Genomic DNA, 19909 nt, shown 5'->3' with positions numbered 1-19909 from the left:
CAGTTATTCAGGTGTTGCCACGTTCAGCACAGAAAAAACACTGAGATGTGCTCGGGGATATGGAGGGGTGGAGTGTTACTAAATTTAAATATTCAGTGCTGTTCCTACGGAAGCCCGTCCATATCCCAAGAGTACTCCAGTGACCCCTAGTGGATGAAAAAGAAATGTGGGCAGAGGACCACATAGCGGCCTTGCATAATTGTTCAGCAGACGCAATACGACGGGCTGCCCACAAAGGTCCCACAGAGAGACTAGTGTGAAACTGTACTTGGTACTGGAAGATCAGCTTGATGTAAGCCTGTGAAATGGTCATGTGGAGCCAAGGTTTGTTTATTGGCTGGCCAGCTACGCTTATGGAATCCATAGAGAACAAACAAGGAATCTGTTTTCCTAATGGAACTAGTACGGTCCACACAGATCTTTAGAGCACGGACCGCGTCCAACGAAACTTCCTCAGGTGAAAAGGCCAGGTTCATGGAAGGCCGGTACCACAATTGCCTCGTTGATATGGAACTTTGACACTACCTTAAGTAGGTATACCTGCTTAGTTCGAAAGACAGCCATGTCGTGGTGAAAAATCAAGAATGGAGACTGCAGGAGAGTGCCCCCAAGTCAGAGGCAATGGCCAAGAGGAAAAGGGTCTTTGCGGTCAACCATCTGAGGTCAACTGCAGCCAATGGTTCAAATTAAAGCTGTTGCAAGGCTCGAAGAACCAAGGATAAATCCCAAGGAGCCACTGAATTAACAAAGAGAGGTTGCAGTCTGAGTACCCCCTGCAAGAAGTACGTATATCTGGCAAGGGAGCAAGTCTTTTCTGAAACCAGATGACAGCTGAGACCTGAACTGTAAGAGAAGCAAGGCAGATGCCCATGTCAAAGCCCGCATGCAGAAAGCCAGTACTATAGAAATCCGAAACATCAGAGAATCATAGTATCGATGAGCACACCCCTGAAAATAAGAATGACATGTACGGTAATATATGCAAGCTGATGCCGGTTTCCGAACATAAAGCATAGTTTGAATCACAAAACTGGGAAAACCTTTATCCCTTAGGTTAGATGACTCAAGAGCCACGCCGTCAAAGACAAGCGAGCTAGGCCCGGGTGTAGACAGGGACCTTGCAACAAGAGGTCTGGTCAAAGAGGGATTGGAGATCCATGAACCAATGTAGTCTGGGCCATGCCAGAGCCACCAGGATAATTGTGCCACCTTCTTCTTTGAATTTGCGCAACAGTCTGGGAAACAGAGATACTGGAGGAAAGAGACAAGCCAGATGAAAGGGCAATGGGATTGTTAGAACGTCCACAATGTACCTTGTGGTTGTGTCTGGAGGCCATGAGGCTTACATCTGGAAGACCCCATTTGTTCATCAGAAGCTGAAAGACTTCTGGGTGTAGAGACCACTCTCTGGCGTGTACATCCTGTCGACTGAGGAAGTCTGCTTCCCAGTTGAGGACTCCTGGAAAGAAATATTGCGGAGATGGAGCTCTGCCCAGGAGAGAATCAAAGTTACTTCCTGCTTCGCTGCAACTGCCTCCCTGTCAATTTATATAAGCCACAGCTATAGTGTTGTCGGACTGGATTTCTACGGGAGAGCCCTGTAGAAGGCCCTGAGCCATTTGAAGGGCCCGGTACATTGCCCTAAGTTCCAGAACGTTGATCGGAAGATCCTTTTCTGTCAGAAACCAGCAGCCCTGAAAGGAGTGACTGCCCGTGACAGTAACCCACCCCTGGAGGCTGGCGTCCATGGTGAGAAGCGTCCAGTGTGGAACCCAAAATAGTCTACCCCATGTCCAGGTTGAATGTGCATAGCCACCATGAGAGGGATGTCCGAACCTCCTGAGGCAAGATCATGGTCTGAGATTTTATCTGATTGGGCATACCATTCCATCTGGAAAGTATCAGGCGCTGTAGAGGCCTGGAGTGAAATTGGGTATATTCCACCATGTCGAAGGTGGATACCATGGAGCCCAGGGTCTGCATAGCCGAATGGATCGAGACCCTTTGATTGCGGAGTAGGTTGCAGATGCGTAATTGCAATGCTGCTTGGTTTTAGGCTTGGATGCCTTGATGGTGTAAGACAATCTAGGAAAGGTCTGACCTTTGGCCTTGCCCTGTGGATGAAATGACGAAGTCCAAGTCTGTGTGGTAGGCAAGCTGTTTTAGAGGTTGCCAAGTTAGTGACAATCTTATCTAGTTCCAGTCCAAATAGACATTGGCGTCAGAATTCGCCTTCCATGAGTGGAGCCACACAATGCGGAGCACTGCAATAAACACCTGAAGCCTTAGAGCAGAGATTTTCAACCTTTTACAACTTGCGGCACACTGAACAAGATTTAAATATTGCCAAGGCACACTCAAATATAATGGTGATGCATGGTGCAGTTGCGTGTCCTAGGATGTCATGTCGCAGCTTATTCATAGGTAACGCCTGAGCCACACATGAGAAAGCCAGAAGAGCCCAACACTGCCCGGGCCCAAAATTAGAACTGGCTCTACAACAACTAAACCCACCAGTATGGATTGTTCCAGGGCCTCAGTAGCGGCAAAACACTGACGGGCCTGGCTGTGATTCTATGGTGGCACACCTGGAGACTGCTCAGGGCACACTAGTGTGCCACGGCACAGTGGTTGAAAAACACTGCCTTAGAGGATAACAGAACAGTATCCAGAGCAGCTTTATCACTGTAATAGGCCGCATCTCTGATGTTGGCAATTAGGGACACCTGTTCCGTGGTAGGATCAGACGTGAAACGGTGTTCAAGCAGGTCTAGTTGTGGCCCCTGTAAGGGATTATAAAGATTTAAGACACACATCCAATTGTCTATCCAGAAGGTCCTTAAGGGAAGATGCAGTAGGGATTGGAAGAATGGAACTTTTAATTAAATGTGTCACATGCGCATCCTCAGTAGGTGGAGTTTCCTATTTATCATGTCAGATATGGGTAACGAGTAAAAGGAGCTCAGCCTTTTGTGAATTGTAAACTTCATAGTAGGAGTTTTCCAGGCCTCATTCCTGGCTTCTGAGAAGTGATCAGAGTGTGGAAACTCAGCTACTACTACCTTCTGTCGTTTGCACAGAGGATCTTTAGATTTTGTGGCTGGTTCAGGATCTTCGGGACATAGTAAGAATTTAAGCGCCCTGACTAAAGTAGCCACACTAAAATTTAGACTGTACATCTTCATCCCTTGAGGGGGGGGGCGTCTGCATCAGAGATCTCTGCCTGATCTGTTGCAGGAGAAGATTCCTCAGAATCTAAGAGTGGAGTAGACTGTGAGGATGGCACAGTACGCTTAGTGGCAGTAGGTATAGGTAGTGTGACCTGGCCTTGTAATATGTTCTGAAATGTAGACGAGGAAGAAGCCAGACTCTGTATAGAGTTAATGAATAAGTCCAACCAGGGAGGAGGGATGGGTTGGGCTATTATGGGCTGATAAACAGGCTGTAATGTCTGTGGGAGACCCATAGGAAAAGCCACGGGTGGCTGGAATGTCTGTGGGAGACCCATAAGGGGGGACTGCAGGTGGGGTAGCAATATAGTCAGATATTTTAGCCAGCAAGTTAAGAGAAAGAAGCGCATAGGGGCTTTTTTACTGGAGCTGGGGGAGCTGATGTGCCCGGAGGTACAAAACAAGCAGTGCACTGACCATCCTGTAATAAATCCTGAATTAAATCCTCTGTGTTACAGGTTCTACAAGCTACCAGAGTAGGTGCCCCAGTCTGTTTTGCCTTGCTTTTGTTAGACATAACTGCAAGGGAATGTACACACACAATATGGTAATGTGCAGCGTGTAACTGAAATAGTATGTGACAATGAGCCGGCACAAATTGACTGTAACGTGTGGAGGAGTAAACCCTATACACAACAGTATACCAAGGTCACTTTGTAATAAGAAAGTAGAGGGAAAGCAATAAAATGTACAGAGGGAGTGAGAGAATTACAGATAGCAGCACTAGCATAAGTCACACAATGCAGAAATACAATTTAACTGCAATTGGCACTGATATCAACTACTCAGCCATGTGGAGAAGGCTCGTAGGATGCAGTGCTTTGTACAACCTGACTGCAAGGAGAGGTATACACGGAGACTCAGCCCAGCGTTCCCGGAGACCTGCAGAGCTCTGTAATGGCTGTCCAGCGTCTCAGAGAGGAAGGAGGATGAGGGAGGAGTAGCCCAGGACAGGAAGACCACAGTGGACTGGCGGAGGGCTGCTGGGGAAGCACTGAACTCCCTCTTGCTGACATCCACCACCAGTAATCCTGGCTTACCTGAATGTCCCCGGCACTAGAATACATAATGCCATGGTGGTCTAGTCTGTCCGCAGGTTCTTAATGGCTGGGACCCACGTCAGCGCTGCTGGTCCATCTCCCAGGACCTGCAGCATACGACTGCGAGAAACGCGGGTCCCGCAAGTGGGAACCTGCCTTACCTGTCCCCCAATGTGTCCAATGCAGTACCTTGTGGGTGCCTCTTGTGCATTCTGCTAGTGAAGGTAGCCAGGGGTCCCACCGAAATCACATATCCACTCGTGGTGTTCCGGGCTCTGGTGGGGCTGCTGGAGCTGCCAAGCGCAGCATGCTAAAAAAGTGAAAATGTAAAAGTAAAAAAATAAAAAGCTTGGGTTGCTTAACACAGCCCCGCTATTTAGCGGTGACCAGCTCCTGCTGGCACCAAACACAAACTGAAGTGCATGAGCATGTGGGCGGAGCATGACGGCAGAGGAGCCCAGTGCATCCTGGGAGGCTAACAAGCATTGCTGTTGGTTCCTGGTCTCCACCATCCATACCCCAGCGTTAACCCTGTGGAGACCATGGACTCTGAAGAAGAAAAAAAGACAAAAATACATTTATTCTTTAAGTATTGGACACTGGTTGAGTGAATGAGTGAACTCTGGCACAACGAGCAACCTGGAAATGATTTATCATTAATTAAAGCAGTACTGATGCACAAGAATAGTTGACCTGTTACTCTGTACAATAACAGTATGAAAAAAAACATATCCTTGGCATCAGTTCTGCTTTAACAGGCCCTTACAGACTATTCCTAACAGGTTGTGATCATATCATTCAAATTCCAGAAATCATACTGAATACAGAAACATTTTGTGCAAAGAGAGTGTTCCTACTTACATCACACAGTGCCCCGAACCGAAGGATGGACAGCAGCGAGTGTACATGACTTTCACTGGTAAAGTACAAACGTGTGCGCACATGTCGTTCTGGAGACATCACTCCCCGGGAATAGCTAGAATATTGGAAATGTACATTTTTACACACTCACATTATGTTCACATAGTAGCTGGTACACATGACCAGAACTCTAAATATCTGCAATCTCATGAAATTAGACATATTCTGTATAACCGGAATGTTGGACACGTGGAGTTTAGAGATTGAGCGCAGGTCTAAGACCCCACTGGCAATATCAGTATTAAGTCTGTGTTTTCTAATACTCACAACACCTTGAGTTCAAGGAGTCAAATAAAAGAAAACATTCTGAAAGGCCCACACTGTCACATATTGATGCTTATTTAAGGCTGAATAGCAAACCTGACATTACAGCAACACAATGTAACCAAAAAGCACCATGCTTTCTCATATTGCGTCGCAGAACAAAATTGTAAAGGTCCAATTAAACATCGGCATCTGACACAAAATACAAGTAACAGAATTATTACCAACTATATTGAATTTACGATAATTGTGGAACCCATTTGTGTAATACCTGACAGATACACAAAAATCAATTATTACAACTTCTTACAGCGGGTGAAGTTTATTCACAGTGTCGTCATCTTGAGTCCTCTGTAGATCAGAACGAATCTTTCGAACAAGAGGAGTGCAGTAACCTTTGGCAATCTCTAGTTTTTCAGCTTTGGATATTCCGTATTCCTAAAACAAAATTGAATGACCGCTATTAAGAAAACTAAAAGACAAAACTAAAACACACAGAATTCTTAAAATGCAAAAAATAAAACCTAATACTTAACTGACTAGGATTCACAATGGACTGTTCTAAAACCATTTACAAAACTACAATGGATGAAACAGTTCATTCTAATTGACATTTCAGAAATTACCACCTATGAGTTGTCTCATCAGCTCTATAGCTCCCTTTCTGTAAAAGTAATCTATATATTTCTGTAGATTTGTTTTGGACAGAGACAAATGTAATAAGTGTATATATAAAAAAAAAAAAGACACACATACATATACATACACTATCAAATAAGCTGATTTTTCCTATAATCATTACAGCACGCCCTCTGAGGACAACTGGAGACTCTGCTTGAGAGGCTTCCCACAATAACAGTATCTTCGCTACGGCTCCCCATCCACTTTCAGCCAAAGCTTCCCTGCCAAGTGCCCATGATACAAAGAAAATAAAGGGAGAGTGTCCTTGAAATCTATAACGGTAGGAAATAGTTTACCATTCCCACAGAATAGATTCATATTAACACAGATGAAGCAGCTGAACAAAGTTACCTGAGGAATAACAATGTCAGCTAGTGCCTTGGAAAGCCTGTACAGTTCCATTGTGTTCTCCAGTTTCAGGGAGTAATTATGTTGCACATCATACTTAATGCAGTCATAAATATCAGGAATTTTGCTGATGTCATATCTGCCATTCTTTGTTTTGAAATCCTTTTCCAGTTTGGACCACCTACGTAGCATCAACTCCAAGGTCTCGCTGTGGTAAAGATGAATATCTGCACATGGGAAATATTCAATACATAGAAGTATTTTGGTTCCAATATAAATGCTACAGGCACAAATTAACAAACGCTTGCAAAGTAGGAGGATATAAACCATTATAAAGACTGATGCGTATAATCCAGCTATAGGGCAAAAAGGAAACAGCATGGCTTAAGTATCCCTGTAAATGAACAAAGGCTGAATACAGGAGAAATGGCATCTCTGCTGAGTTAGGCCGCACATCAGAGTCCCCATTATCAAACAGTGCTCTATCTAAATTTAGGTAACTCCATCTTCAGATGGTATTCGCTGCTGTGTCCTGGAGATGAATCTTCTGATCCTTCCCTACCAGTAGCTTCTGTAAGCTTTTCCCTGTCTGTGATGACAATTTTTTTACCTGGGGCCATCAGAGTTTCCAATCTACAGTAAAGGGATGATAATCATGAGTTTACAGCCAAGCCATATGTTATCCCAGCAGGGCTTTGGGTGTGATAAGGAAGGATACTTCTCATGGTCCAACGACCACCAATGATAAATATACCCCATTAATTTGATATCAAACATATGGATGTATTAGAGCCATTGTTAAATTACAATACCCGCACATTTTGGCTCCTCCATTCTCTTTCGGATTTGGGACGTCAGGCTTTGAATGAGGAAGTAGACTATGTCACAAGTCTTAACTGGATTCTTTATGATCTGCATGGATTTAATCTGAGAAATGCTTCCAGTGGGAGTGAGCTACGGAAGATAGAACAACAACAGGATTGTAATTACAGCACTAACAAGACTACCATTTTACAGTGTCTAATAAATATAACACTGATCTGGCGTTTCTTCAGGAAACACATTTAACCAGGCATGTAAAAATGGGTGGTTTTAGGCTCTAGCGCTTACAATTCAAAAAAAGGGTGGTGTCATTTTGATCAAATGTCATTCTGTTGGAAATACTCTCTCTTCAGTCTGATCCTGAAGGACTAGATCTAACTACTAAACGGATAGTTAAATAAGATTGATTGAGGTGTTAATTAAGTCACCTGTGGCCAAGCATGGATAAACTTAAAACCTGGACAGTCCGGGTGCCTTGAGGACCACGTTTGAGAACCTCTGCTCCAAGATATTTTTTCGGAAATTGTTCGCTTTGTTATCGCCTCTATTATCTGATTTCCTAATACTATGCAGAGATTTCAATTTGGATTTCTCAGACCTATTAGATAGATCCAAACATCCCCCTGCCCCCACAATCTCCCTAAATTGGGTATTCCTCGGATAAAACAAAATATTCAAGCAGTTGACACGTGGAGAGCACTGCATCCAACAGATAGGGAATACATCTGTCTATCATCAGCTCACCACACATTCACTAGGATCGATTAGATTTTAGTCTCACTGGTTCTTTTATCTAACATCCTTGTCTCACAGATTGAAGCTATCTCCCTATCTGACCATGCTTTGGTCACAGAAACTTTACATACACCAGATGAATCAGGGACTCCTAGATTATGGAAAATTCCTTCTCACCTACAGTATCTAATGCCCAGATATATCAAGCTGTGTTTGAAAAATGACAGATAGGAGCTGACTGGTTGGTACTTTATCACCATGAAATTGATCCCTCTCCAAGACTTGATAAATCTGGATGTGTATCTCTTAAATTTGAAAAAGATTGGAGGCTGCATTTAGGAGTAACAACCTTAAGCATATCGAGTCAGATCCTCTACTGTTGTGGAGGACAGCTAGATCAGTGCTTAGAGAAGATATATAATTTGTCTCTGCCACTAACAAAAAGTATGCGGCCCAATATTTGGCTCCCCAATCAGCCTTGACTACTGCCTTCCAACAATATAAATCAACAATATAAATCAAACTTTATCCTCTAGGTACTATTCTCTCACTGTGTAGATTCATGTTGACAAAGTTATGCTAGGTAAGGGTGATCACTACCTTTTCACAGTTAATTATACGTTCCATAAGTTTGGGAATAGAACGAGGAAACTTCTTACTAATCTTCTAAATGGCTCCCGACCACAAATGGTGACCCATTTCTAGAAAAACCCATCAGGGATCCTTGACTTTGTCTAATGCAGTAATAGCCATGGTGATGAGATCCTTTTATTCAGATTTATATTCAGGACTCCCATGCTCTTACTCTCCTGCTTCAATAGACCCCAATCTCTCCTCTGGTTTTTGGGATTCGCTAAACTACCCTACTATGAATTCTGAGATGGCACAATCACTTGTATCTCGGATCACTACTGAGGAGGTTCAGGCGGCTGTGAAACATCTTAAGGCAGACAAGGCCCCGGGCTGCATGGCTTTAGTCGCGATTTCTATAAAATCTTGTTGCCTAGGATGGTAAATACTTTGGTTATAGTTTTTAATTCTATATTTTTTCCTGCCTCCTTACCTTCATATTTCAACTCGGCTATTCAGAAAGTTCTACCAAAAACAGGTAGGGATCTTTCACTCCATGGTTTTTATCGCCCTATTTTATACTGAACTTGGATTATAAGATATTGACTAAAATACTTGAAGATCGTATGAAAGTACTACTCTCTAATATTATCCATGTGGACCATACTGGTTTATATGGGGTCGCCACTTAGTCATTAATGTCAGACGTGTTATTTCGGCCTAACATTCTTCTGTTTCTGCTCCCTCCCCTAATCCTAGCCTAATTCTCTCCCTAAATGCTGAAAAGGCTTTCGATGTAGTGGAATAGAATCATTTGTTTCAGACTTTTCTACATTTTGGTTTCCCAGACTCACTCATCAACGTCATGAAATCATTATAATCCTCTACTCAGACTCTGGTCTCTTGTAATAGTTCCTAGTCTTCTCCTATAACCATTCAAAAGGGTAATAGGCAAGGCTGCCCTCTTTCCCCATTGTTATTTGTGGTAGCTCTTGAACTTCTGGCCATGACTCTTAGGGCTTCAAATACTATTCAGGGCATCAGAATAGGGTATGTTGAACTTAAGATACCTCTCTTTGCATGTTATTCTTGGGGGGATATTCAAATGTTTGAAAAGTCGGTTGGGTGTCTGTTTTTTCCCCTATCTGATAGACAGGAAAAAACAGACACCCAACTGACTTTTCAAACAATTGAATACCCCCCCACCTTGGTGTCTAAACTAACCACCTTCATGCCTGAGATTATTGTGTCTCCAAGTTTGAAGCTCTATATACTGGTTTTCCCTATCTCCTAACATTATTAATGTCTCTACCCTACCTTTCTGGGTAGCCCCTACCAAGATTTCTTACCTAGGTGTTCGGATCCCTGCTGACCTTTATAAATTATACACAGAAAATTACTCTCCCACGGATTGCTAAAATTTCAACCATGTTAGAAAAGGGTGGCACTCTATATCCCGGCTGTCGGGATCCTGGCGCTCAGCATAGCGGCGCCGGCATCCCAACCGCCGTGATACCGACAACTATTTTCTCTCTTGGGGTGTCCACAATACCCCTGGAGAGAGAATAATGCGCCACCATGCCCGCAGCGTGGCAAAAGCAGGGAGCCCGCAAGGGACTCTTTTGCACTCGCCCCGCTGCCGGCATTCCGGCGGTTGGGATCCCGGCACCGATATGCTGAGCGCCAGGATCTCGACAGCTAGGCAAGGGTGGTAGGCCAGTTAGACAATTAGCTACTCCTTCCTCTCTCTATCCTTTGATGGATTGCAGCATAGTCTTTCCCAAGATATTTTACCTGATGCAAATGTTACCGATAGGTTTGTCTAAACGTGATATTGCACTGGTAATGGAGAAGATGTCACGGTTTATTTGGCGGACGACTAAACCCATGATTGCTTTAGACCACAGGTTCTCAAACTCAGTCCTCAGGACCCCACACAGTGCATGTCTTGCAGGTCTCCTCACAGAATCTCAAGTGAAACAATTAGCTCCACCTGTAGACCTTTTAAAATGTGTCAGTGAGTAACGTGTATCATGCGTGTATTTCCCTGAAAAGGAAATTTAAGAGGAATGCTTAGTCGTCTTTCCGCGTTCCTCTTTGGGGAGATAACGGGTTATCAGATACAAAGTGTTTGATCATGGGGCAAGATGTTACAGTTCCTGACTGTAGAGATATATACAACCTCCCACACTATATCACCTCAGTTGCTTTATTCTATGATGGCTATTGTTCTTTAAGTTTCTTATAAAACTTAATAAAACAGATTTAAAGAAAACACAACAAAAAAATAGCACAACTTTGGTGTAATGTCACAGCCTAAGTTCGCTATCATAAAATACATATTAATACAGAAGTACTTTTAATGCACATCAAAATTTACACATTAAGTCCTATAAATTACATTGTAAAAATGCAGCACAGAGGTTCCTTTTTTTGTTCAATTACACAAAATTGTATTTAGAAAGCACATGGGTTTTGGGGCACTAGATGGCAGAACCTGAGGATATAAATTAGGGAGGCCAATCCCGGGATTTGGAATTTAAAATCTGTCAATACCGCTATTTCCAGGACTGACACTCCAGACGCCACGCCATGCGGCTGCTCAGATGGGAACTGCAGTTCTTAAGTGGGCGTGTGTGGTTGAAGGGGCAGGCAGGCGTGGAGCTGCGCAGCATGATCTCTGATGTAGTACCGAACAGGTGGGTAACCGGGCAGTATCTGAGCCTAGTGCTACAGGTGCTCAGTGCTGCCCAGCATAAATAATTTAACCGCATATGCACAGATTAATCCTGAAATTCTAGGATTGCGGCCTCCAAAATTCCTGGAAATTTTGGCACAAAATCCAGGGATCCCGCCAATCCCGGGCCCATAATTGACCTGCCTAGTATAAATGTATGCATTGGGCTGTCAGAGATGTGTCGAAAGAGAGCTTTCAGTGTAGACTAGGTGCATAAAAAATATCACAAATGAGACAGAAATGTAATGGGAGCATTTAAGGGGATGAGCACTACTTTTCAGGTGAGTAAATGGCCTCTTAAGCCCCCAACAGGTCTTCACTTTCCCCTCATTATTTGAAGGGGAAAAGCTGCCTGGAGGTGTCAGGAATATCTAGTTTATGGTTTCCAGCACCCTGATTTGTGCCAGGCAGGAAACTGTAGAGAGAGCTTCTGATCAGACCATATTCTATATATAGCAACTTAAGTGCACTAATTTATAAAGTCAGCTTCGCCAGAGTGGGATCTGTTTTGTACAGTAGCCTCTAGTCAGGATCAAACAGACAGAAATATTTTTTTTCCCTCTTCGAGTTCTCACTGTTACCTTCTCAAAGTCGTCAGCACTAAAATCACGGTCCCTCTGAAGTATCTCATGGAGTCTGGCCTTTACTCGATGCTGACAGCTACTGAAAGAGTCGCTGTCACTGTCCAGCAGGCCATTCATATTGGCACTTTTCACCATCTGAACAAGGATAGGAGTCAGTTCCCCTTCCAGTGCCAACAAGCCCTAAAAATGAGAATCTAAGCATTAGAAACAGTAACGGCAAAATCTATTTTGAGGGTCTCATACTCATACTGTATACTCAATATCAGCATGTCTTGAGATCAGGTATTCTTCAATCAGCTGCAGAAACCATGAATCTAATTCTGTCCAAGCTGCTTACAATGCAGAAAGAAATCTATGAACCGTTCTTTTAAATCAAAGGAAAAATGCAAATCTGACTTAAAAAAATATAAGACAGAGGGAGAGTAAAATAAAAATAAAAATTACTTTAGCAAAAGCTGCAGCCGTCATCTGGACTCTCCCTTCATCCGATGCATAGATTTTAAGGTCATGTCGATAAGTACTATGTAACCTAAGCAGTCCACACCCTGGAAATCCAGCATAGTCTCCTAGAAAGCAATATGTAAAATATACATCTATATGTGCATGATATTGTATAAAGCACACAGGTTTTATGCAAACGGTCTTTCAAATAAATTCTACAGATAAGGGGTCATAGGGCACAGGCATTTCCTTACTGAATGCAAGATTGTGAGGTGCATGTGGTGTGGACTCATAAATGGTAACATCCGCTGCAATGACCCTGGTGTGGTGGATATTAGCGCTTACTAGTGAGAAGAGTGGGGATGTACACTTGCTGTGTGCATTGCGTATTGCCAGCACAATGTAAAAATGGTCATACTGAATATCAAGCACCTTATGATTACGTGCACCAGCCCTTGCCAGAATGATTGAGATCCTGGTAACACTGGAGCTAGTCATTTTAAAGGCAGAGGAAATCTAGGGGTGAATTCAGTAATGCAGTAATTCAGTAATGCTCGCATGCTGGGGGCCGCCCATCATGCTGACCGGCGCATCCCCCCCTTTGACAAGCAGAAATTGCGATCGCTTGTCAGCAGAAATTACAGATGACTGCTGCCAGCGCAGCTTAGCTGCGTCCGCAGGAGTCCCGGCACCATTTTACCTGTCGCGGCGGCTGCGTGTGACGATCGCAATTTGTGATCCAACCTGAATTAGCCCCCTAATCTGGACATAATTATTACCCTGCTATTGGGATCAACACAAGACAATTCCTGGTTAAGTTATCATGACATCACCTCATTACCTGCCATTACACAGACAACTGCGTTACTGATCAGAAGGGCAGGGACCAAATTACTTAAACTCCATGGGGCCCTGTTCAGCAACAGCTTAGGTCCAAAAATTAAGACACAGACTGAGGCATGTGACCATCATTAAAGGGTCACCACGAAGAGACAGTCCCTGTCAGTGCCTGTTCTTACTTTGTAAAGCTTTATATATCTAGCATATTGGGGGTAATTTAGAGTTGATCGTAGATGTGCTAAATTTAGCACATCTACGATCAGTCACACAGACATGTGCGGGGACGCCCAGCAAAGGGCTAGTCCGCCCCGCATGTTTGCCCCCAACCCCCGCATAAGTACAAAAGCATCGCACGGCGGCGATGGTTTTGTACCTGACAAGTAGCTCCCTGCCAGCGCAGTGGCCAAGGCCCACCGACCCAACGTTCCGGACACGCCTCCATTGTCCGGACCACGCCCCGCACACCCCCTCCCGTCCCGCGACCGCCTGTCAATCAGGCTAAGGCTATCGCAGCCCAGAGATGCTCATAGCATCTCAATGGGCTCCCGGGGTGTGCACGCGCAGTGCGGCCGCTGAGCGTGAGCACGCCACAAAAAAATTCCGACTGCGATCGCTGCAGTGAACCAGTCTGAATTAGCCCCATTGAACATATGAGGTATTTCGTTTATATTCTGACAAAATATTTAGAGGGGTATCCTATTAGTCCAGATGTTTTTTTGCCCAGAAAACAAACAAAAATAGGCAGTATTGTGAAAAACACAAAAATTATGTGCGTATACGACTTAAGTGCATATCGCATCGTGTGTATACCCCTTAACTTTCCTTACGATTTCGACTATATAGTAAAAATCGTAAGGAAAGTTAGTACATATTGCACCGTGTGTACACAGCTTGCGATGTCTATGCGCTGTCCCGCGGGATCTGCATCGCAAGCAAAAATAGACTGTGCAGGCAAGACAATTTTGAGTATCTCGCATAAAAGAGTCAAAATTGACACTTCGCCAAAATCGGACAAAGACAGTATCGAAAGCACAGTCATATATGCTTGCAATACCGACTTAGTCCCTATCGCATAGTGAGAATCGGGGTTAGCCCAAATTTCACCGTGGGTATGCACCTTAACAGATATTTAAGGACCTGTGACATGGGCTGCAAGCTTAAATATTTCCCTGAAAACATATACTTTCACTAGAAGATTCATCGCGCCCTACAGGCGCTCTTCATACCGTCGTAAGGGGCTACGCCCCCTTAACCCTTGCACAACCTTGTGGCGTGCAAAATTTTTAGTATATGGAGTATTACCTCCAATCATAATTGTGTGAGTGGTTAAATATTGCACGGACAAAGGGCGTGCAATGGTTAAGGGGTCGAAGCCCCTTGCAACGGCGTGAACAGTGCACGCAGGGCCTGATGAATCACCTAGTAGGTGCTTTGGTTGGGGGAGTGGGGGGTGCGAGGAAGACGTGGATGGGATCCGTGGGTGCCGCAGGAGGGGCGGTTGCGGTGGTGGTCCGGAGCCACTGAGGGTGGGGGAGGAGCAGTTGCAGGAGTGCCCGGGTGGGGGAGGGGCGGGTGCGTTAGGAGGGGCGGGTGCGGGGTTGCTGCGGGTGGGGGAGGGGGTACTGAGCTACCGCTGGTGGGGGTGTGGGGGGGTGCCGCGGATGGGCCCCGGAGGTACTGTGAGTGGGGGAGGGGAGAGCAATGCTTCTCCTGCTTCTCCTCCTGGAAGCAGCTAGGCTGCTGTCCTCCCTTTGGCAGTGGCTCTCCCGGAGACTCGCACAGCAGCCAGTCACTATTGTTAGCACCAGTGTCCCAACGCGCCGCATTACAAGGAAGAAGATGCACTCAAACTACAGCTCCCAGCAGCCCTAAGGGCCGGAACGCTTTGGGGCTATGGGCTGCTGGGAGCTGTAGTTTATTTAGTGCGTCTACTTCTCTGTAATGCGGAGCATTGGAACACTGGTGCTAACAATAGTGACTGGCTGGTAGAACAGAGTGACTCGCTGAACCAATGTAAAAGGTGAGAGTGCTGTGCAGTGTCAGTGACACTGCACACAGGCCTGGCGCTAGCCGCTCAGCAAAGGGACGCAGTGCAGGGAGGCACCAGGAAGGAGAGGCGTTCTCCCTGCTCTGCATCCCTGTGCTGAGCTGCTGCTGCTGCCTGCTGTCACACATGCAGCGGCGCCGGAAGCACAAAACCTCCTCTCCCCCTCGGCGCCGGCAGCACAAATCCTCCTCTCCCCCTCCCCTCTCCTGTGTGACATTCAGTGGCCGGCCGGGAGCCAAAGGGGGCAGAGCTAGATGGGAATAAGGGGCGGAGCTACACAGGACAATGCTGCAGCAGGAGGATGAGCTGCTGCAGCAGGAGGATGAGCTGCTGCAGCAGGAGGATGAGCTGCTACAGCTTTGGCCAGCCAGATTTCATTAGGTAAGTGTCTGGAAAGAGAGTGTGTGTGTGTGTGTGTATATACAGTGTCTGTGTATACTGTATATATGTGTGACTGTGTGTGTGTGTGTAAGCGTCACTGGTACAGGGGGCGTCACGTGTGTAAGCGTCACTGGTACAGGGGGCGTCACGTGTGTAAGCGTCACTGGTACAGGGGGCGTCACGTGTGTAAGCGTCACTGGTACAGGGGGCGTCACGTGTGTAAGCGTCACTGGTACAGGGGGCGTCACGTGTGTAAGCGTCACTGGTACAGGGGGCGTCACGTGTGTAAGCGTCACTGGTACAGGGGGCGTCACGTGTGTAAGCGTCACTGGTACAGGGGGCGTCACGTGTGTAAGCGTCACTGGTACAGGGGGCGTCACGTGTGTAAGCGTCACTGGTACAGGGGGCGTCACGTGTGTAAGCGTCACTGGTACAGGGGGCGTCACGTGTGTAAGCGTCACTGGTACAGGGGGCGTCACGTGTGTAAGCGTCACTGGTACAGGGGGCGTCACGTGTGTAAGCGTCACTGGTACAGGGGGCGTCACGTGTGTAAGCGTCACTGGTACAGGGGGCGTCACGTGTGTAAGCGTCACTGGTACAGGGGGCGTCACGTGTGTAAGCGTCACTGGTACAGGGGGCGTCACGTGTGTAAGCGTCACTGGTACAGGGGGCGTCACGTGTGTAAGCGTCACTGGTACAGGGGGCGTCACGTGTGTAAGCGTCACTGGTACAGGGGGCGTCACGTGTGTAAGCGTCACTGGTACAGGGGGCGTCACGTGTGTAAGCGTCACTGGTACAGGGGGCGTCACGTGTGTAAGCGTCACTGGTACAGGGGGCGTCACGTGTGTAAGCGTCACTGGTACAGGGGGCGTCACGTGTGTAAGCGTCACTGGTACAGGGGGCGTCACGTGTGTAAGCGTCACTGGTACAGGGGGCGTCACGTGTGTAAGCGTCACTGGTACAGGGGGCGTCACGTGTGTAAGCGTCACTGGTACAGGGGGCGTCACGTGTGTAAGCGTCACTGGTACAGGGGGCGTCACGTGTGTAAGCGTCACTGGTACAGGGGGCGTCACGTGTGTAAGCGTCACTGGTACAGGGGGCGTCACGTGTGTAAGCGTCACTGGTACAGGGGGCGTCACGTGTGTAAGCGTCACTGGTACAGGGGGCGTCACGTGTGTAAGCGGCACTGGTACAGGGGGCGTCACGTGTGTAAGCGGCACTGGTACAGGGGGCGTCACGTGTGTAAGCGGCACTGGTACAGGGGGCGTCACGTGTGTAAGCGGCACTGGTACAGGGGGCGTCACGTGTGTAAGCGGCACTGGTACAGGGGGCGTCACGTGTGTAAGCGGCACTGGTACAGGGGGCGTCACGTGTGTAAGCGGCACTGGTACAGGGGGCGTCACGTGTGTAAGCGGCACTGGTACAGGGGGCGTCACGTGTGTAAGCGGCACTGGTACAGGGGGCGTCACGTGTGTAAGCGGCACTGGTACAGGGGGCGTCACGTGTGTAAGCGGCACTGGTACAGGGGGCGTCACGTGTGTAAGCGGCACTGGTACAGGGGGCGTCACGTGTGTAAGCGGCACTGGTACAGGGGGCGTCACGTGTGTAAGCGGCACTGGTACAGGGGGCGTCACGTGTGTAAGCGGCACTGGTACAGGGGGCGTCACGTGTGTAAGCGGCACTGGTACAGGGGGCGTCACGTGTGTAAGCGGCACTGGTACAGGGGGCGTCACGTGTGTAAGCGGCACTGGTACAGGGGGCGTCACGTGTGTAAGCGGCACTGGTACAGGGGGCGTCACGTGTGTAAGCGGCACTGGTACAGGGGGCGTCACGTGTGTAAGCGGCACTGGTACAGGGGGCGTCACGTGTGTAAGCGGCACTGCTACAGGGGGCGTCACGTGTGTAAGCGGCACTGCTACAGGGGGCGTCACGTGTGTAAGCGGCACTGGTACAGGGGGCGTCACGTGTGTAAGCGGCACTGCTACAGGGGGCGTCACGTGTGTAAGCGGCACTGCTACAGGGGGCGTCACGTGTGTAAGCGGCACTGCTACAGGGGGCGTCACGTGTGTAAGCGGCACTGCTACAGGGGGCGTTCCGTGTGTAAGCGGCACTGCTACAGGGGGCGTTACGTGTGTAAGCGGCACTGCTACAGGGGGCGTTCCGTGTCTAAGCGGCACTGCTACAGGGGGCGTTCCGTGTCTAAGCGGCACTGCTACAGGGGGCGTTCCGTGTCTAAGCGGCACTGCTACAGGGGGCGTTCCGTGTCTAAGCGGCACTGGTACAGAGGGCGTTACGTGTCTAAGCGGCACTGGTACAGAGGGCGTTACGTGTGTAAGCGGCACTGGTACAGGGGGGCGTTACGTGTGTAAGCGGCACTGCTACAGGGGGCGTTACGTGTGTAAGCGGCACTGCTACAGGGGGCGTTACGTGTGTAAGCGGCACTGCTACAGGGGGCGTTACGTGTGTAAGCGGCACTGCTACAGGGGGCGTTACGTGTGTAAGCGGCACTGCTACAGGGGGCGTTACGTGTGTAAGCGGCACTGCTACAGGGGGCGTTACGTGTGTAAGCGGCACTGCTACAGGGGGCGTTACGTGTGTAAGCGGCACTGCTACAGGGGGCGTTACGTGTGTAAGCGGCACTGCTACAGGGGGCGTTACGTGTGTAAGCAGCACTGCTACAGGGGGCGTTACATGTGAGAGCAGCACTGCTACAGGGGGCGTTACGTGTGTAAGCGGCACTGGTACAGGGGGCGTTACGTGTGTAAGCGGCACTGCTACAGGGGGCGTTACGTGTGTAAGCGGCACTGCTACAGGGGGCGTTACGTGTGTAAGCGGCACTGCTACAGGGGGCGTTACGTGTGTAAGCGGCACTGCTACAGGGGGCGTTACGTGTGTAAGCGGCACTGCTACAGGGGGCGTTACGTGTGTAAGCGGCACTGCTACAGGGGGCGTTACATGTGAGAGCGGCACTGGTACAGGGGGCGTTACATGTGAGAGCGGCACTGGTACAGGGGGCGTTACGTGTGTAAGCGGCACTGGTACAGGGGGCGTTACGTGTGTAAGCGGCACTGGTACAGGGGGCGTTACGTGTGTAAGCGGCACTGGTACAGGGGGCGTTACGTGTGTAAGCGGCACTGGTACAGGGGGCGTTACGTGTGTAAGCGGCACTGGTACAGGGGGCGTTACGTGTGTAAGCGGCACTGGTACAGGGGGCGTTACGTGTGTAAGCGGCACTGGTACAGGGGGCGTTACGTGTGTAAGCGGCACTGGTACAGGGGGCGTTACGTGTGTAAGCGGCACTGGTACAGGGGGCGTTACGTGTGTAAGCGGCACTGGTACAGGGGGCGTTACGTGTGTAAGCAGCACTGGTACAGGGGGTGTTACGTGTCTAAGCGGGCACTGGTACAGAGGGCGTTACGTGTGTAAGCGTCACTGGTACAGGGGGGCGTTACGTGTGTAAGCGTCAATGGTACAGGGGGAGTTACGTGTGTAAGCGTCAATGGTACAGGGGGGTTACGTGAGTAAGCGTCAATGGTACAGGGGGTGTTACTTGTGTAAGCGTCACTGGTAGGGGGGGCGTGACGTGTAAGCGTCACTGGTTCAGGGGGCGTAACATGTGTAAGCGTCTCTGGTACAGGGGGCATTACATGTGTAAGTGTCTCTACTACAGGGGGTATTATGTGCGCTATGCGTTTGTAAAGTATGCGAGGGTGCAAATTTATAGTTTGCAGGGGGCGCAAAACACCCTAGCACCGGCCATGACTGCACACCCACTGCACTGCACAGCACTGTCACCTTTTACATTGATTCAGGGTCCAGACATTACCCATCCGTGATATCACCCACTCTATCCGTTACATAAGCCATCCCGGGGCTTCCAGGCCGGCAGGCCAGGTGCTGTGTTGCGGAGTCAGGGCCTCTGGGGATCTGGGCGCGGCTGTGGTGGGGAGGCACATCTGTGACATCACGCGCAGAGGAGGCTCCGGGGCTCAGAGAGTATGCGGCGCGGGGAGGGCTATGAAAGCCTTCCGCTGCGCCGCTTTCACACACATCTATGCCGGCGGCCGCAGCAGCATTTGTTCCACCTGCGCTGCGGCTAGGGAGTGGGGATTGTTGATGGCAGAGGGGGCAGGCAGACTGGCAGCAGGACATAGGACGCTGCAGTAAAAGGATTGTTTCCCTATCTACAGCGCAGAGACTTGCTGCAGATGCAGTGGCATACCCTCCAGCTGCACCTTTTTGGCAGGTACAGTCCCTTTTTTTTTTAT

At 48.3% G+C, this 19909-nt stretch overlaps 1 protein-coding gene across 1 annotated transcript in view; it reads right to left on the bottom strand.

Annotated features, from left to right (window-relative positions):
- The window catches only part of PPIP5K2 (diphosphoinositol pentakisphosphate kinase 2), a 243396-nt gene that overhangs the window by 65212 nt on the left and 158275 nt on the right, over positions 1-19909 (bottom strand). The window contains exons 15-20 of the mRNA XM_063964081.1: positions 12377-12498; positions 11930-12112; positions 7297-7438; positions 6488-6711; positions 5766-5893; positions 5132-5246 (exon numbers count right to left, since the gene is read on the bottom strand). Coding sequence (XP_063820151.1) covers positions 5132-5246; positions 5766-5893; positions 6488-6711; positions 7297-7438; positions 11930-12112; positions 12377-12498 — 914 coding nt within the window. The remainder of the gene's footprint in view (positions 1-5131; positions 5247-5765; positions 5894-6487; positions 6712-7296; positions 7439-11929; positions 12113-12376; positions 12499-19909) is intronic.

This window comes from Pseudophryne corroboree, chromosome 1 (genome assembly GCF_028390025.1).
Source record: "Pseudophryne corroboree isolate aPseCor3 chromosome 1, aPseCor3.hap2, whole genome shotgun sequence".
Taxonomy (NCBI): Eukaryota; Metazoa; Chordata; class Amphibia; order Anura; family Myobatrachidae; genus Pseudophryne; species Pseudophryne corroboree.
This window is presented reverse-complemented; position numbering and strand designations above follow the sequence as displayed.